The sequence below is a fragment of the Beta vulgaris genome, chromosome 6, assembly GCF_026745355.1.
Source record: "Beta vulgaris subsp. vulgaris cultivar EL10 chromosome 6, EL10.2, whole genome shotgun sequence".
NCBI lineage: Eukaryota > Viridiplantae > Streptophyta > Magnoliopsida > Caryophyllales > Amaranthaceae > Beta > Beta vulgaris.
The window spans coordinates 44,479,236-44,498,902 of NC_079207.1; the positions used below are offsets into that span (position 1 = coordinate 44,479,236).

Genomic DNA, 19,667 nt, shown 5'->3' on the forward strand with positions numbered 1-19,667 from the left:
TTCGGGTTTAACTAGTTTCAGTTTGAAAATAGTAGGGCTTATAAGTTGAGATAACTTCAGTGTAGGGCTGGAAGGTTTAATTGACAACAGAAGTAAGTGTAGCTAAGGGGCTAATTAGTTTTAGATAAGCTTATATTAGGTCTAATAATCTCATATTAGTCTGATAAATTGAGGGTTTTTGAAAAGAAACGCCATACCTTACCAGACCACCATAAACATTAAAAAGTAATAAAGAGTAGATAGATATCACTTTAAATTTATGGGTAAAATGTAAACATTTTAAATGAATGTGTACTTAATGATCAAGATTGCTGAAACAATGTCAAGTATTTTTTTCATTCATAAAAGTAATATTTTCGTCATTCCTTGTGTTTTACATTTTCTTTTATTGTTAATGTGAATTTACGATGATAAACAACTAATATTATTATTTTTTCCTTCTAATTCTTCCGGATGGATATGTTGAATTATTTACTTAAGGTAATAATCTATACCATGTAGCATCTAGGCCTGCCCTTTCTTAGGGCAAACCATTTACTTGTGTAGCATATTGCAAACTCTTGTAACTAAGAATCTTCTCTGCCCATAACATGATTAACATCTGTATATATTAGTCAATGGCTTGAGAAATGGATGGTTGAGCTGACTTTGTTGTACCATTTACCTTTCAATACTTGGTAAGAAGGTACTGAATGCTTACCTAGATCTCTTCTCGCGTGCCTAAAAAAAGAAAAGACAAAGAAGCACCGCCACGAGAAAGAACGAAAAGTTTTACTTAGGAGTCATATTAATTAGAGCCTAAAAATAATAATGTTAAAGATGTACTATATTTTTTGCAATTTTTCCAAATATGCATTATGGAACACGATTGTGCATGGTCTTGTGCTGTTTCTAATTATCAGAAAAAAGAAAAAAACCTCCCAAAAGCTTTCAACGAGTGGATGCAGGTGAGGACTGAGTCTTCTGGCTTCTGCTGTTGACTGTTACTGAAGGATCAAATATAATATAAAACAAGCTAAGTAATAAAAACTTGCTTTTATTTGTTTATATGTACTTTTCCGCTAGTTCTTTGAGCAGGATAGATATTATATATTCATAATCGTTTCAGCCTTAGTTGGATCTGCAAACTGATTTTCAACCTGTTAAGTGTCCAAATCCTTAAGCACCCAACTTTCTATTATTCTTGCTTGTCACACTCTTAGGCCCCATCTCCAAATCACCTTGTTCCTGGTAGCTTTTTATTTGTAGCTATAGAAGAAAATGGAGGGTGGTACTTTTATCAAAGGTGACATTTCAGCTTTATGAGAGAGGGCACCGATTACATGGTCCTCTCTCTTCAAGATATTTATATAATATCTTGTGCTGATTCGTTACATAATTATTTTCCACTAATCACTTTTGTACTTGGTGCGTCCCTGGTCCCTTCTCTTCGCCTTCCTCTGTTTGTCTCGTGCTAGAGGAGATAGCTTAAGAGCCCCTTTTGTCAGCAATCAAAGCAGCATTTTGTTAGAGGTATTAGCCTTTTTTATCTCAAATATGGAAGTTTGACTCGTCAATCATAAACGCAATTAACAATCAGCAAAATGTCCCAAAGGCACCTTGATCGAATTCTTTCTTTCTTCCAAAAGCCTATAGACTGTCCATTTGGCTATTGGAGTTACTCTATGTGCTCAAAATTATGTGTATTCATCATATAGAGGTGTGGTCATGGAATTAAAACTCTCTCGTTCTGTTACAGAACAACAATTTTGTAACAGATTTTGGATTTGCCGTTCTGTAGCGCGAAGTCGCCACGTTAGAATGCTTTTATCCCTGTTACATCCGTTTTTAAATATTGGCCAAAAATATTTTACGATTTAATTATATAGCTAATGAAACATGACATTATGATAGATTTGATTATATTATGTTGTAATAATGCTTCATAAACTAAAACAAAGCAAATAAGGTTAGAACATATTAATGTGAATTTTTTTGAAAATTCACGCCGCGTCGGCCGCGAAACGTTCTATTTCTCGTTACAGGCCGTTCCCGCGTACGCTTTCGCGTTTTTTTTCCCTGGTTGTGGTTGCAATGAAGCATAGCTAAATTTCTTTTGTGAGACCGACAATAATGGTTGACTTTGTGGGGGACTCCAGACTACCAAAACAAAAACCCTTATGGGCACAAACTGTCGTTAAAATATTGACCAGCATTCATCGAATGTGGTCCATATTTCAGAAACATTTAACTTCCTTTCTGTCTAATTGAACTTCCCACTTAATGTGTATTCTTCCTCTAGTTTTTCCATCTGACTTCCAAGGACATGGAAATGGTTCTGCAGTTGATACTGCTGAAAAAGAATGTTCATTTATTGGGAGGGCAAGGAGGTAGAGAGTGAAGAGCTGTAGAGAGAATGAAGAGTTTCTGAATCTTTGAAAGGGCATTTTTTTTAGCTTTGGTATCGTGCAGGTGAGAATGAATGCTGATTTCTAAATGATATCTCAAGTATTATTACTAATGAGATGTTTCTTCTCTCCCCCCTCCCAAAAAAAAGGAAAAAGAATTTCAAGCATTTTCATAGTCGGATGTTTTTTGCGATTGTGTTTCAATGTTTTTCTGTTTCATAATGCTTCAGTGACGTATACTTGGGGACTGTGTGCATATTCATGCTTTGGGAGAGACTTGCTTGGAGTAGAGAGGATGAAAGAGGAGAGAGAGGAGAGAAATACTGTTGACCTGTTGTTTCGTGGTATGATTTTGAGGTTTTCCTGTCTTTCATAATTTCATTACATGAAGACATGACTCAAATTTTATGGGTGTGGTCAGGCCGTCAGGAAGAGCAAGAGAGGGGTGTACGAGTGGGAAAAGAGTTGGCAAGGGAGTGGTTGCAGGAATGTGCGTGTGAGGTCAAGGCCAGAATCTATACCAGCTGACATGTGTAGTCGAAAGACTTTCAGCTACTAAAGCCAACCAGACATTGTGTGTGTGTGTGAGAGAGAGAGAGAGAGAGAGAGGGAGAGGGGGAGAGGGAGCAGGAGAGGGAGGGAGGGAGGGAGAAAGAGAGAGAGAGAGAGAAAGGGGGAGGGGGAGGGGGAGGGGGAGGGGGAGGGGGAGAGAGAGAGAGAGAGTAATGTCTGAGGCTTATGTGATGCATCATAAATTACTACAGTATGATTTATAAACGCTTGTTATGGGCTTAAGAGACAACAATGTGCGAGGCTTATGTAATGCATCATAAGTTACTATAGGATGATTGATAAACAGTTATTGTAGGCTTGCTGTAGTAACTTTGATTTCCTTGTTCTCGTCAAAAAAAAAAAAACTTTGATTTCCTTGTTCTCGTCAAAAAAAAAACTTTGATTTCCTTGTTGGCTGAATTTACAAATAGGAAGTTCCTTTCTCGAAGCTTCCCTGAATTACCTTCGTCTGATTTTGTCTGCTTGCATAGTTTATAAAATCACCAGTGTATTATTTTTCCTTTCCTTTATGCCTTCATGATAGCTGTATGGTGGTATCCATTTCTAAGGCCATATATAGAATTCAGTGAAAATTTGAGTGGATAGTTTGCTTTGTTTTAAAATAAATAATTGTTATTAGGACATGATAAACACTGCGGTAGTGTGTTAAGATGGTGCGTATATTGTTTAGCAAGGTCAGGATAATTTTTTTTCCAAATAAGCTTCCTCATAAAGTTTTCTTGGATAAAGTGACTTTATTGTCCTCGCTTTTGACATAGGATGCTGGAATTGTGTTAGATTGTCTCTAGGCGGTAATTTGTTAATGAATTTCTTTTATTGGTTAATGACTTTCTTTTTCCTATCTAAAAATCTAATCCACAATTAAAGGATCGTGGTAGTGCTTTTAATGACTGAATTCAGAATTTTTCGTGCAAATAGTGCTATCTAATTGGGACGGATGGAGGTTATAAATATATTTGTGTACAAGAAGATTATTTTGACTGTCACACCCTAGTTTATGATTGACCTGAATCTGCTGAGTATAAACCTGTGTTTTAACTGAGAATTTTACTCATATTCAGGCGTTGAATTTAATTTTACTCACATCATCTGAATTATCGGAACTTCGCGAGCTATTGAAGAAATCTCTTGTCAACAGTTCTGGGAAAGATTTGTTTCATGCTCTGTATGCTTCCTGGTGCCATTCTCCAATGGCAATCATTAGTTTGTGCTTATTAGCTCAGGTAATTGTTTGATATGGCCATTAGATATGTGAATTTTATTGTCATGATTATAATCTCATATTCTTCTTCCAATAGACGTACCAGCATGCAAGCACTGTCATACAGTCTTTGGTGGAAGAAGATATCAACATTAAATTCTTGGTCCAGCTTGACAAGTTGATTCGGTTACTCGAGACTCCAACTTTTGCATATCTGAGATTGCAGGTAGCCAGATACATAATTTCCTGTAGTCTCCCCTTGCCAGTCAAATTTTATTTTGTACAAGAACTTCCTCAATACTATCAGTGTCAGTGACTTCCAGTTATTTGGTAGTCCAGTTGGGGTCTGTAAGATAATATAAAAAGTGTTGTCGTATCTGCTTCAAAGCCACATTGCTTTTTAGGCAGGCCTTGCCCCTTTTGTATAGCCATTTATCTCTCTACCTTCTAAAAATGTAAACCTTGTGGCTCCCTATAGCTCAAATATACAGTTCTTAGCTATAAAATATCTCTGGATTGCAGAAATCTTTTGTTGCAACAACCTCTAACCAACATAATTTACAAAATATGATCGTCTGAGATGTACATGCTTCTGTGAAACATCTTAAATGGGATGTGGACAGCATAGTTCGAAAATACTGTTTCGGTCACGGTGATACAGGAACGGGCATGATGCGGTTGTCGTGCCGCTGAATATCGGCTTAAACCATGAAATATCCCTAAAGCGACCTAAAATATGTTTTTTTTAACACCTTTACGATGCGGGTAATATCAGTTCGGTATTTGAAAACCTTTACGACACGGCGATGCGGCCTTGTTTTGACACCATGGTGGACAGTTACCATAGGAAAATATTGTACTTTAGGTCCCTGTCGCAGTAACAGTCCGTGGTTCTGGAAGCAACATCTAACAGGTGTTATGTGTCCATCAAGGCATGAGTTGTTACAATTCCAGCTTTTGAGATATGTTTATAACACAGACTAAGTACTTGAAATTGTACTTCCAACATTTATCTTGATATTTTATTAAGGAATATGAAGTTCTAGGCATCTGTATTAATTAAAGTATGTGTCAAAATTTTCTGTTGTGTGAATTTCAATTGTATGAATGTCTAATGCTTTAGGTGAATTGTGATGGCTTTTGTAGCACTGAGGCGGAGACAGGGACAGATGTTTATGACAGCATTGTGGTGTGTTTATAAAATACATGTCAAGTAATGGATCTTTGGAATGAAAATCGATAATCCTTCATGCTTACCCATATTTGGTGAAATACCCCTTATATAGTTGTGTCCATAAGATTTTTTTGACACGTTCAGCTAATTAGGAATGACATTATTAGTAGAATTCATATACTGCTGGAAGTTACAGCATTATATTTGAACTCCATTAAGGATTTGAAGGGTAAAGCGGGGGATGCTTTTACTAGTATTGAGGACATTAGTTAATAAGTGGTTGTTTGGTTGATTTGAGAAAATATGGGAAATATAAATTCCTAGGAATTGAAAATTTGGTGAGTTCTTTGGTTGACAACAAAATAGCAAAATGAAGGAAATAGAAATTCCTAGGAATTTTGAGTCCCTACAAAATTGAGGAAGTTACTTACCTAGGTCCCCCTAGGTAAGTAGAAATTCCCATGGGAATTTTATTCCCCCATTGTCAACCAAACAATTTAACTAATTTCCCATGAATTTGGTTAAGTAATTTATTTCCTATGAATTGCAATTTCTTGGGAATTTTGACTTCCCATGTAAACCAAACGACCAGTAATGCAGCACTTTATTTATGGGGTAGGAGAAGATTTTTATTGGTGTTGAAGACATAATTGTGGAATTACGCAGTTCTACTGCAGTTTATATGGAGCAGGTAGATGAGGATTTTAGAATTGAGGGCTTAGAATGGGGATCCAGTCTCTTCTCATATATCACACGACTCTACTCAAGAGTGTGTTTTCTTATAGCTACTTTGAGCTGGAAATTCAAAGAGTAATTTAATTTTAGAGATTCAAAGGAGTTGTTTCTTGTGATTTTGCTTCTGGTGAAGGAAATCTCGTCCTCCTACTTTGTGCAACTTGCTTCTGCACTTCCATGTTTGTAGATTCTCTCTCAAACATTAAATCAGAATTTTTTTTTCAGCTATTTTACACAATAGGGGGGGGGGGAGATATTAGATAATGAAATTTTCAGAGACTGTCACTAATGTCTTGAGAATTTTCCTAGAATGTCATACTTCATAGTCTCTTCTTGTCAGTAGTATCTGGGAGTGACACAACAATGAAGCCTCCGTTTCGTGAATTTGATGCTGTATTTTCAAGTTATGCAATCCTGTTTCCTTTGGGTAATTTTTCCCGTTTCTCTATCTTGTTTCTCTTTCCAAAAAACTTTTCGCAAAAAGTTGAAATTGGAGGATAATAAGAGTCAATTGTCAAGTGCTGTGATCAAATTGATCAATACTATTTTAATGTTGAAAGCTTTAGCTGGGAGCAGATGTGGGGTTATGTACAGGGTTATTTTTGGGTATGTACAACGAATTGCTGTTAACCAGTCTTGCATGACAATCTCACCACCCTCATTCACTTAGTAGAACACATTACTGATTTAGCAGGATGAGTCAGACTAGTCTTGTTTGTGTTCCTTGTCTCTCCTTCTTAACACTTAAAAGTGATGTGGATTCTTTTTGTTCAATAATCTAACATGTTTCTGCCACCCGTTTTAGTCAATTGCATTTTAAAAAAAAATTCCGCTCTGTTAGTGGGGCGACTTCCCTTTTTGGTGTTGTTTCATGCTAATGTCAGGATAATATGGTTTTGTTTCTTATCTCCTATAATGCTTCAATCATGGATGAAACTGATATAATATGAGACATTTGAAGCCTGTATAAACATATTTGTCATAGTCTACTCTCAAGACCCCAAGTACCAAAAGATCCTTGGTTTAAGCTCGTCAACGCATACCTTTATCTGCAGTATCCAAATGTGAACTTTTCCAAAAACTTCTCCCATAGCCTATGTAAGACGAAGTCACCAAATTATCCATATGAATCCAATTAGAAAAAAATACATTTTAACGATTCAAAAACTTATCCCCATAGCACGAAACATATAGACGGAACCAGGAAACCTCATGTTCCAGAGGTTTCCGTGCTTCATAACTTGTATCTTTCTTTGGCTTTTGATCTTTATATCTCTAACATCTCTGTTATTACTTGTTCTGTCAAAATGGTTCTAGTTGGCAGATGCTTTGACAGTTTCTCTCTATAATTCACAAATGTTCCTTTTAGAGAATTACTGTAACAATGACTTGCAATAATGATCCATAAATTCCGAAGTCTACTCTGGTGCATTTTGATTATTAATAAGGTTTGTGATGAGTAACTGGTCTCTAATCTGGTATTTGTGGTCCGTGCAGCTTCTGGAGCCTGGAAGATATACATGGTTGCTGAAAGCCCTTTATGGCCTGCTTATGTTACTTCCGCAGGTATTTTTTCTCCTCCTGTATGATGCTTAAGAATAAAACGTCAAAATTTTTGGGTGTCGTTTTCATTGAATTCTTTTTACTGCCTTTATACCCTTCTTCAGTATGTGTTCTGTTATTTTTTGTATAATATTTTGAATTAAACTCTGGTAAGAAAAATTTAGGATTACTATTACTGCAAACAGAAAATATTATGAAGTTGCAACAACATTATCATTATCAAAGTCTTACATTAGAATGGGGTCGGCTGCATGAGTCAAGATTTATCTCTGGTGTTGTTTATATGGATCCCCTGCTTCCATTTTCTTCTATCGAGTGTTACACTCCTGCAGAATATCATATTAAAAACGCCCTCCATTCAAGTCATATCCGGCCTCCCCCGACTTCTTCTAACATTGTATCCCAACTTTCCACTGCCCTAGTTTGCTAGACAACGTCACACATGCCCAAATCTCTGCTTCTTTCTTACCTTACCCTCAAAGAGCACAACTCCAATTCTTAGTTTTTTTTAATTCTCTCTTTAATGTGGGAAACACATCCATCCAACATGCAAATCTCTGCTACCCCATCTTCTTGATATGATATCTTTAGAAGCCAAACACTTATACCCATATGAAAACATATAATGCTAACACTTGCCTAATAGTTATCCTATAAATTTTACTTTTTAACTTTAAGAGGTACAATGTTTAAGCCTATGAGTCATGTGACTCATGTCTTAGGTCAATATCTCTATTCCTGTGTAATATCTACCCAAGGTATTTAATACACTCACTAACTGGAAAGTCCTTTACATCCAATGTTAAAACATCCTCAATTGTCTCCCTTTTATTACTTAAAGTACGCTCCATGTACTCTGTTTTGCTCCGACATAGCCTAAACCTTCGAGATTCTGGCATTTTCCTCTTTCGTTCCAATTTAGCAGCAACAGTAGTATCTTCCACCCGTAAATATCATCTGCAAATAACATACACCATAAGTCCACAATTCTCATCCTGGATAAGCTATGTTATTTCATCATCACGAAGTGGAAAAACTCAATGCAGATCCTTGTGCTCCTATTGTATAGAGATATCTACTATTACCTCTCCACATGTCTTGACATTTGTTTTCATGTCCCAAATCCCAATACATGTCCTTAACTAAAGCAATATATTTACAAGGTATACCCTTCTTCCACATTGCCCAACCAAAGCATATCTATCTAAAACAGCAGTCTTGTATACTTGGGCATTTTGAGCTTATTGGATTTGACCTATAAGTTCTGAAATACTTCCTCCGTTCTATGATAATTGCAACATACCCCATGGACACATTTTCAAGAAACCCATGTGAAGAGGAGAGAGATAGAGATAGATAAAAAGTAGGACCCATGTGATAGGAGGGAGGTAAAGAGAAGATATTACCAAATATGAAAATTTGCAATTAATATGAAACTTCCAGATAAGGAAAAACATTGCAATAAAAAAAGAACGCAGGAAATGTTCTTTTTAATATTGCTATTTGCTAGAGTATCTTTCTTAGGGGGAATATTATTCTTTGCTCCAATTTTGGCCTATTCTTGGATATTTACAACTTTTGTTTCTTATTCCCTCTCCTCCCAAGTCTTTGTCCCGGAGTGGCCGCACTAAAATTCTAGTTTATGTTTCAGCTTCTCTATTATCTCTCTTATTAGAATCTGTATCCTAAATCCAAATTACTCATTAATGAATGTCCTTCATTGTCGCTGGGAAGTGATCTAAAGAGCCCAATACTCAAGTTTCTTCAATATCCATTTTTTGTTTGATTCCCTTGGCCTCAAAAAGATGGTACAATCTCTAACTTGGATGTCCCATATTATAGCACACACATCGTATGGGAGTATAATTTCGTTCAAATTGTTTTTTATCAAAGTAGAAATATTGTCCTTATGTTTTTATCAATCTCAAGTCATTCCATATGTTTGGAGCCTATGCGCTCGAGGAGGTTACTTTGAGAAACTAAATACATAATCAGCAATAAACTTGCTTCTTCTTTCTGTAATTGTAGAAGAAGCTATCCTCATGTGCTGAGCGAAGGACAAGAAATGAATCAGATAATTGATATAATAGTGGCACTATGATAACTTTGATGAAGATGAGCTTATATAAAGATATGAATCAAACTGAGTATAACCGAAAACTCGAGTTCGAGAATCGGATCTCCTGATCCGCGAGTGTAAAAATAATTGCTTTCGGGTTTTTGAGGAGATTCAAAGTGAGCATCCTCATTTAGAACAAGATTCGGGCTTAAATCCCTAAGAATCCTTTTTAGGATTTCGTTACCGACTTAAATTAAGCGCCGCAAATTCCGGTCATCCCCCAAATGAAAGGGACAAACTAGAAGTTGTACTTGAAATCCAAGAAAGCGTTCAATAGGCGCCTTCTACTCCCTCCATCCTAAAGTACCCAATGTTTTTCCAACATATAAGAAAAAACAGTCATGTAGGGTCTTATTTGATTCGTCTCATTATATGCATTAAGAAAATCAAACTTCTATAATTTTTACAATTATGTAATTAAAGATATTAATGATACAAAATGTGCATTGAAAAGGAGAAATGGGAAGTCTATTAGGGACGGAGGGATCAAGTGATAAAGACAAGCTTAAACAGTAGGCTTGACTTATGCTGAATTGCATAAAAGTCATCATCGTAATGGGGTGACATGTAAGTGATATGGGGTGATGAAATCTTGATGTATACAGTTCCCCTGTCGTACACAAGCTTCTGTGAACAATCAACTGCTGAAAACCAATAGGGTACTTTATGATTTTGTCTATCTATTTCATATCTTTTATTATGCCAGAATTATGCTTCATATGATTTGAATATAAAATACTCTTTGATCTCATATAGTGCACGTTTACCTGTTATATATAAAATACTTATTTTAACATCATGTATTGGGTTTGTGGCAGAAAGGGTGGTTGAGGGATTCACGATAGAATGAAAGATAGATTAATATATGAATACGGTGATTAGATAGAATTCGAGTAGCAGTTGTGGTTACAAATTTGCAGGGATGTTTAAAGATATGGTTGTATCAACCTGGTTGTGCAAGAATTAATGTCATTATATTTGTTTTACTATGTGAGTCTGTTTTCTTATGTAGGGTAATAAACATATTTGTAATTATTTGCTGCAAAGAGGGGCATAATTCCCTTAATTGCATCAATGCTTGAAGCATGCAGTAGGAAGTAGAATGTCTCGAGATCAAGCATTAGTGACACCTCTTTCACTCTTTATTTTTGAACGATATTGCCAAATCATGTCTTACGGGGCTTCATGTCGCCTCAAGTGGTTATACCATATGACGGAGTCTTGGGAAAAGCTACTCCTTATAAATATATAATTTTATAAATAGATGCTAGGTTAGCTGATCATGGCATCATGCTATTAATTTGGAATTGGATTTACTTAAACCACATTTAATGCAACCAGCTTAAAAGTGCTGTAGATGACGGTGAAAAATTTTCCAAAATAATATGGAGCTCAAAAGTCCATGGAATTTGGCGAGTTTATTCAATCAAATTTCGAAAATAGCTTCCCATATCGTTTCCAGTAAGCTGTTGCTTCTATTGCACTTGTACTCTTTAGATGGATAACAATGATGGAGTGATGGAGAGGGAAGAGAAAGGAAAGCAAATGAAGGAAGACAGGGCTTGCAATGTCCTTCCAAATCTTTCCAACAATGCAATTTTGGTTCATAGAGAAGGGAAGGTAATTGAATTGTCCCGATTGCCTTCTGTTCCCTTCCCCAAAATTGTATCCAAACAAACAAAAAGAATCCCTTCCTTTCCATCCAAACACATGTAATAGACTACGGGAGCAGGGGTATTTTAGTAATATGCACTAGTTATATGTTAGCTTGGGGAGTAAGACAAATACACTATTCAAGTCACTAGAAAACTACGCAATCTATCTTTTATTTTCTGCAATTTTCCATTTCAATCAATCAAATATCATCTTCTTCTTTATTTTACTATCAATTTTTTTTTAAAAAAAGAATCTGCTGTGGAAGTTGATGGAAATCTGGTCTGGACATAAAGGAGTTCGGAAAAGAGTTAGCTAAAAAGATAGATGCGATAATGAGAAGAAGTTGTGAGAAACTCAAAAAGGATTTAGAGAAGATAATCGATGAAGCATTTTCTCCAATCCAACGAGAGTTAAAGTTACTTAGAAAGGAGCTTAAAGAAGAAGAAAATCAGGCAATGGTTGTAGTGGAAGAAGAGCAATCAGATCGGAACTGCGTCGCCGGCGAGGAGTGCATTAGACCATATAGTGGCTTCATTGGAAAATATATTCCTGATTGTTATAGTAGCTGTGGTCGAGGTGTTTTTTGCAGCAAAATCTAGAAAAAGAGGGAGAGAACTTAAACAAAGCTTTTTTTTGTTGTGGATCGGGCGGTGATCATGGTGGTTCCATGGGAAGTGAAAGATACGAGTCCAGGTGTGGCCCAGGTTTCTTGACCTAAGGCAGTGTGAACTTCTTCCTTCCTGTAAATGTGGTGGCAAAGCATTGTTAAGATGAAGAGAAAATGGTGGTCTCGCGAAATTTCCAGAAATGGCGTTGGATGGAAGCTGTTCAGCTGTATTGCCATGGATAAGAAGATCTTGTTTCTTGAAGGGATTAGTAAGGGTGAATTGGTGAAAGTCCCAAAAGTTAACATCAACTTTGAGTCATGCCGCTGGGTCCACAATTTTATGGAGCAGGGTAAACATAGTACAATTAAAAGTGGGGAGGTATGCAAGCCAATCTACAATTTGTTGACTTCATTAATAAGATGTTTCTGAGCCCAATTACCCTATTAATAAGAAAAGGCATGTAGGTTCATTATTATTTGTAAGTTCATTTTATCCCGCTAACTATCACATCCATTCCAACGAACTCAATTACCTCAACTACTTTTAAAACCATCCCACAACATTTTCTTATAAACCAACTGTGTTTGATAATCCTAATTATGGACCCATATTTCCAACCCAGTTTCCTGTGCCCAATTTTTGTACTCAGCCCACAAACCACGTCACCCCATTATCCATTAAACCCACTATTTTTCTGATGCATATGTGAATCACAAATGTGTCATAACTCCTTTCTTTAAAGGTTCTTGAAAGGTTCTTGGAAGTTCTTTAACTTTCTTGGATGTTTCTTGACAATTGATAGTTCTTGATAGTTGTGAGAAGTTTTATGATTTCTTTTATTAAATCCGCTTCCATGGTTTGAACTTTAGTTTCTTTAAGCATTTTCATTGTTTTAGGCTTGTAAAATGATGAAAGGGATCCTATAATGTATAGGAGTCTAATTCCCTTAATCATAGGGTCTTGTTAGTTTCCTACTTGGATTAGGAGTAGGAATGCCATGTGATTTGCATTGGTTTCCTAGGTTAGATAGGATTGCTTATGTTTATCCTAGGCGTGTGTGGTTGGGTGGTTGTTTAACTTATTTAGGAGTCTTAATATTTATCTTATTAGCTAGTTGAGTTTGTTTAGGAGTTGCTTAGGCGTGTACTATATATGCACGCTCATCATCAATAAAACAGTAGTGAATGACTTTGTTTTGAGAATTATTCGAATGCTTTGCATTGAGTATTGGTTGTGGACCCACGACATACAAATCGAGGTTTTTGTGCATATGCTAATCGAGGTTAGTGAGAGATCCTCTAGTTTTGAGGGAACAATATAGTCTATCCTACCTAAAGATCCAATGTTTACACCTTAAATCACATAAAATAATCTTTAGCATTGCAAACTTGAGATTAGAGTAGTTAGAGTGTTAATTCCTAAATTTGCTAGGCGCATACACATCATTTTTACAATAACAACCCTTTCCTACCTCCAACCCTCAAGCCTACTACCTTAATCCAAATATCACCCGCTACAACCAACGCTCGTCATCACTCCTCGGTAATCCACCACATTTGGTTGCCAGCAACCAGCCATAGGTACTCATCCTGACCTTGACCATTGAGTAGCAATAACTGAAATTCACCACCAAACAACAACCAGGTCGATCTTTTGTTGGTAAGGTGAAGTGGGATCTTACTCATTGTTGTCAACATCGAGAAGATGAAGCCGATTTCTACCCACCTTGTGACAAAATGGATGTTTGGCGGGCCGGTATTGTAATGGACTAGCCTTGGGGCTAGAGGTTTTCTAGTAATATACACTAGTTAATATGTTAGCTTGGGGAGTAAGGCAAATACACAATACATTGAGGATATTAGGGAGACAAGAACGTATGAAGAATATATAGGAGAGTTGATTTTAGTGGTTAGTTTGGAAGTGCGTCAAGTCACTTGAAAACTTGGCAATTTATCTTTTACTTTATGTAATTTTCCATCTCAATTAATCATATATTATCATCTTCTTCTTTATTTTATTGCCCAAATCCTTAGTTTATCACAACACATTATGAATTTCAATGCCATGAATTATCAACAGGCATTGAAATTAGCTTTAATCAAGTTAGCTTGTTGATCTCCTTGAATTGGATTGCTTTGAAGCTCATTTGCTGCTAACAGAATAATAAAATCTTAGGATCTGGTAAGATCTAGTTTAAACGGGGCATCACAAATGAAAGGTCAACTCAAGTAATTCCTTATTGTTAACTTTTGAAGTTGTATTTACTGCTGCACCTAGGGGATTGACTTTTTTTTTTTTTGTTTAAAGTTGGTAAGATGAAGGATCCTACTGAAATGAAATGGCACCTCGCACAAGTATAACTAGCCAGGTTTGTACGTCAGACTCCTTGGAGGGAGGGGCGTGGTAAAGGAAACCTCACCCAAAAGAGACCCTAGCGGGGTTTGATCCCATGACCTTGGAGTCATAAGGCCAAACCTTTACCACTACTCCAAGCCTTGGCTAATATAAAAGTGATGTTTTTTTGGCAGTAATACAATGTAAAGTTGTTTGTGGGGTTCTATCAACAGTCTACAATCTTTTTCCCTACTTGTGCACCTCATAACTTTCGAAATGTCTGCCGGAATGGTCTATGTGTTCTTTGGATGTGTGTAAATTTTCATTATTATAAATGTTCTTGTGTTCTTTAAGGGTTCTTTAAGGGTCTCTTGTTGGAGACATATATTGGAGAGTTTGCTCAACCTCAAAGTAGGATCTTTTGGAACTGCCCATGTTCTCTTCTCTCTTTGGATCACACTTTGCAACACATCTCCCCCAAGATACAATGCAGAATTTTTGAGAGCCTTCAGTCTTTGTGGATTGTGACAGACTGACAGATGTCTACATTATTTCTCCAGCGGAAGCACATAAGGTGAAAAACACTACGGGGAGTCATTTGGAGAGCAAAGTACATAGCTTTAAAAATTTTTTGGTGGGGTTTTGAGGGATCGTCAGTAGAACACAGAGAGAGTCTAGAAGCTCTTAGAGCTCTTTAATAATGTACATGTCGTAACAGTTTTAAGGATGGTTTAATGGTTAACAATGTAAGGTATTGTCTTATGTCTTATGATGGGTGTTGAGTAAATTCATGTTTCCTGACAGCTTTTCTTGGAATAAATAGCTTCGTTTAACATATCAGACTTTTAAATCATACTGTGTTGTGGTCCAACCAGTTATCATCACTACAGCCACAGAACTAATTTGGTCCTTGACTAGATCACTGTCCTGTTAGTGTTCAGTTCTACATAAGTGTGAGACTTAAATGGCTTAACGAGTCTTGTTAGGGATTTCTTCATTTCTTTTATTCATATTCAACAATCTTTTTATGCAGCAAAGCGCAGCATTCAAGATATTGCGTACACGATTAAAGACTGTACCCTCATACTCCTTCACTGGTGAGGAGCATAGGAATACATCTCCAGAAACCTCAAACTCAAGTGGCCTAAATCACGCGGATAGTGGATCACACTCTACTCAAGATGGTCTTGTCACACAGAATGTAGAAAAAATGTGCAATGGTATTAATTTTGCTTCGAGATTGCAGCAGTTTCAGAAAATGCAGCAGGTACATCGTGCCAATGCTAAATCCCAAGCGCAGTTGAGGATAACTTCAGTCACTTTGACGAAGGTAGCAAACAAACTGTTCTTGAATTGATATATATATATATACATAGTGTGTATATATACACATAGTGTGTGCGTGTATATATATATATATATATAATATATATATATATATAATATATATATATGTTGTGTTTATATTGTTAATCAATAGAGTAATAGGGATGATATGTTGTGCAGATTCTTCGGTGATGAGAGATTCATTGAACGTTACCATGTAGATATCTCAAGTTTTATATGTTTATTTTTATGTAATTACGGGTGAATTGGGAATATTGTGCCAAGGGTCTGTGCAAATATGTAGATATCTTTCACATTATCATTTATTATAAATATTTTGTTTTTCCACTTCTACCATTTACCAACTGTCTTTATGCAAATCTCTAATGTTCACTTTTGACCATTAATATCTAGTTATGTATGATGAATAATTATAGAAAAAATATATATATATACACAAATCAGACGCCTGCTTATTTGTTATTTCGTTTGTTCCATTATCTCGAGTCTTTATATATGTTTTGTTCAATTGCTTTCTTTTATTTTTCCGTTTGGGGTGGTATCATGAACGTGCAGCAATCGTGTGAAAGGTGTGCATGCTTAATGCTGTGTGGATCCACGCTTATTTATTGTGTCTCGGACTGAACGTGCTTTTGCTGCTTCTGATATGTGTTGTTCTTGACAAGACATGCACATTCTAATTGGAGCTTATAGTTAGCTGCCAGTAGTAGGTGTGTAACATCTGATCTGATATTCGATGTGCACATCTTGAATTTGTATGTTGGTTTTTTCCTAGTTTTCATGATCTATCTTCTTGAACTTGCTGGTAGTCATTGTTGCATTGTTTCCATTCTTGGGACTAAAATCACCTGATAACTAACATGCAGCACCTTATAAAACTGATGTGAGAAAGTCCCACATACTCTAATGTTCTGTTTTATTGCTCTTGATAATTGATATACGCAGGACGTTCAGAGACCTGAAGAAAACAGGGAGCAATCGTCCATGTCAGATACGAACCAGCCTGCAAAATCGTTAAGAAAAAGTTGAGGGCAGTTGCAATTGTAATTAGGTAAATCTCATTTGTTTTTCGCGTGGGCTGCTCACTCTCTCTACTTGGATCTCATTCACTGCAGTCGTGATGGGGTCTGATATTATTTGTAAAATTGTAGATTTCTTTTAGGTTTTTGTTATTTTGATTAGGGGAGGTTTTGTGGTGGGTAGTTTACATTGAGAGAATCTGGGGTCATTCAAAAGCTCAATTCTTGGTCTCTTTGTCTTGTGTTTATTTTTTTTATTTTTTATTTTTATTATTTGTCAAGCTGGGACGGGGGAGGGGTTGTGGGGTTTAAAAATGGTTCCTTAGCGTACGTGGTTCCTGTTGTTTTATTGAAAACCATGTGCGACTGAGGGGCACTGGTCGTTCATCTTTTGCATTTAAATAAGCAGGCGTCTGATTTGTGTATATACGCCGCCTATGGCAGGATTTGAGATTGTAGCATTCCTGATCTTATGTATTCAAAGTTATGCAACGACTCCCATTTTGTGAGTCACAAATGTCTTATGTATTCAAAGTTATGCAACGACTCCCATTTTGTGAGTCACAAATGTCTTATCTGCTGGCTCCAAGTTGTGGAATGAGCATTTGATGAATTAATTTTTTTTATCCGTTGTATGTTCTGTGATTTTTTTTTGTGAACGATGCATCTGCCATTTTACATCTGAATTTGCTGATGGCTGATGGCTGATGAAGTTGCAACATAGTTCCTTGAACCTTTAGTGTAACAGAGTTAAATCTTTTCATGATCGCCAAGTGATATATGTTCAATTTTCCTAGAGAAAATAGTCAACTGTAATAACTCAATAGCTAGGGTGGGTACAATATTTTATTCATCTGATGCCCTTGTTTTGCAATTTGAAGACTATTACCAAGACAGTGTGGTGAGATGTACGGAAGTCAGTGTAGGTTAAAAAAGTATGTGTATGCACTAGATTTCTCAATGGAGTGGGTTGTGTTTTAGGTTTTGGCTATATGGATTTGTTCCATTTCATAATATAGTGTTTGTTTTTAAGTTTTTGTGAAAATAAAAGAAGGGGGACATTTTTGTAATTTGCATTTAATGTTGAACTTGTATTGGGTAGTTGATTGTTTCACCCTTTTTCTTTTTAACATATATACCAAACATCATTAATAGAAACTTGAGGTAAATTGTGTCTAATGTTTAAACCAATAAAATGATCTTTAATAACAAAAACAAACAGTAGGATTACAATAAAGTAAATTATCAAAATAGAATGTTTTCAAATATGCATTCTATTTCGGGACACAAAAAAATAGAATACGAGCTTGTGTAATATGCGACTTGTGTATCATTTGTTACAACACCTTATATATTTAAGTCATTTGATTTATGATCTTCAACTACAAATTACCTTAAATTGGCCTTGCTCTTTAAGCCATAATTGAAGTTAGTTTGGTTTAGTTGAACTAGTATTTTCTTACAATTTCATTTTAGTTCAGTTCAGCCGATGAAAACATAGCCTAGGTATATTCATGCTTAAATAGAATTTTATAACAAATAAAATGTCTACTTATAAGACAAAACAACCATTTAACAATTTTGATTCAAAAATTGTTATTTTAAACTTTAATTTTTTCTATAAGATAAGATAAAAACATTAGGCAATCATCTTCTTGAGGAGAATACCTAATGCATCTGATACAAGGATAGAAGGAAGCAAAGAATTGGCAATACAATCAGTAGTTCAACTAGCTTCCTTAAAAAATTGTCTGACTTGAAAAGAGGCAAAGCGGTTGAGCACAAGCTTAGAATTTGCAAGGATGTTTGCTACTTTTCACGGAACTGACCAGAGATGTTGATTGAGTTGAATATTAGGAGGTTGTGCTCTTCTATTATAAATTTATAATATCTTTGATACCCATGTGTAAAGCAAGCTTTAGCACACGTTGAAGAGTTGTGGCCTCAATAATAAGGACTAGAGTGAGGCTGAGATTGAAAGCTTTTGCATGGAGAAGATTACCTTCATGATTTCGGATATCATGACACTTATCAATTTGCACTATGGACTCCCATAGTCGAATTGCATAACGGGCCTAATGAACGATATGATTCGGACACCAATCTTTATTATTGAAGATAATCACATTTCTCTCCGTCCAGATGCTCTAGGAGAGAATGACGCATTCCGTCAAACAAACATTTCCTCTTGATGCCTTTTAAAAAAATGCAATATGGTGGGGCAACGTGCATGTGTACAACCAGGGGTAAAAGTTTAGTGTATGGTTTGGATTAGGACCTAATCTAATTCGATCCGAACGAAATTTGGATTTCAGTTTTCCAATCAGGATCCAAACAAATTAGAGTTCGAATCCAATCCAATCTGATCCGAATTTTCATACTCTAAATTGGATCCGATCCTAAAATTCGATTTTGTAAAACTCTAGTTTTTCGATGAAATAAATTAATCACAATAGCGGCCTAGTAGATTTAGGAATGAGGAATTAACTGTTGTTAGGGTTTTAGGGGAAGGTTTGAAAAGCTACGCCTACTAGGTTATGTACTAGGCTTTTTTAATATTAAAAAAATCATTTAAGCACTTAAACCCAATTAAGATACATAATACAATGCATATTACTATCACTTGTATTGGATTTTTGGATCCAAAATTACCCTCAATCCAATCTGATTCGAAAATTCATTTTTTCAAAAAAAATCTCAATCCGAATCCAATCCAAACACAGTTCAGTTCTATCCGAATTTGTAATTCGGATTGGATCAGTTTGGATTTTGGATCTTATCCGAATAACTTTTACCCTATGTACAACACCACCCATTTATTTCTGCAAGCTGCCAAAGGCTAAGAGATTGCGTATAGTTAATAAACAAATGGTCTATAGTTTTAGGAGTATTATTACAACGAGGACAATATTAGATGGAATGATTTTTCGTTTCAACATCGTATCTCGGAG

General features: G+C 35.9%; 1 protein-coding gene across 3 annotated transcripts in view; it reads left to right on the plus strand.

Annotated features, from left to right (window-relative positions):
* LOC104908382 (protein VAC14 homolog) overlaps nt 1–17,351 on the plus strand; it is a 30,973-nt gene extending 13,622 nt beyond the window's left edge. The window contains exons 16-20 of one of the 3 annotated variants that reach the window (XM_048646654.2): nt 4,022–4,183; nt 4,259–4,387; nt 7,568–7,636; nt 15,384–15,680; nt 15,857–16,024. In XM_048646654.2, the coding sequence (XP_048502611.1) occupies nt 4,022–4,183; nt 4,259–4,387; nt 7,568–7,636; nt 15,384–15,680; nt 15,857–15,868 (669 nt within the window). In that variant the 3' untranslated portion in view covers nt 15,869–16,024. Of the gene's footprint in view, nt 1–4,021; nt 4,184–4,258; nt 4,388–7,567; nt 7,637–15,383; nt 15,681–15,856; nt 16,025–16,642 lie in introns of those variants that run through there. The other 2 variants (XM_010697502.4, XM_048646655.2) reach the window with 2 other exon arrangements.
* The last annotated feature ends 2,316 nt before the right edge of the window (nt 17,352–19,667 follow it).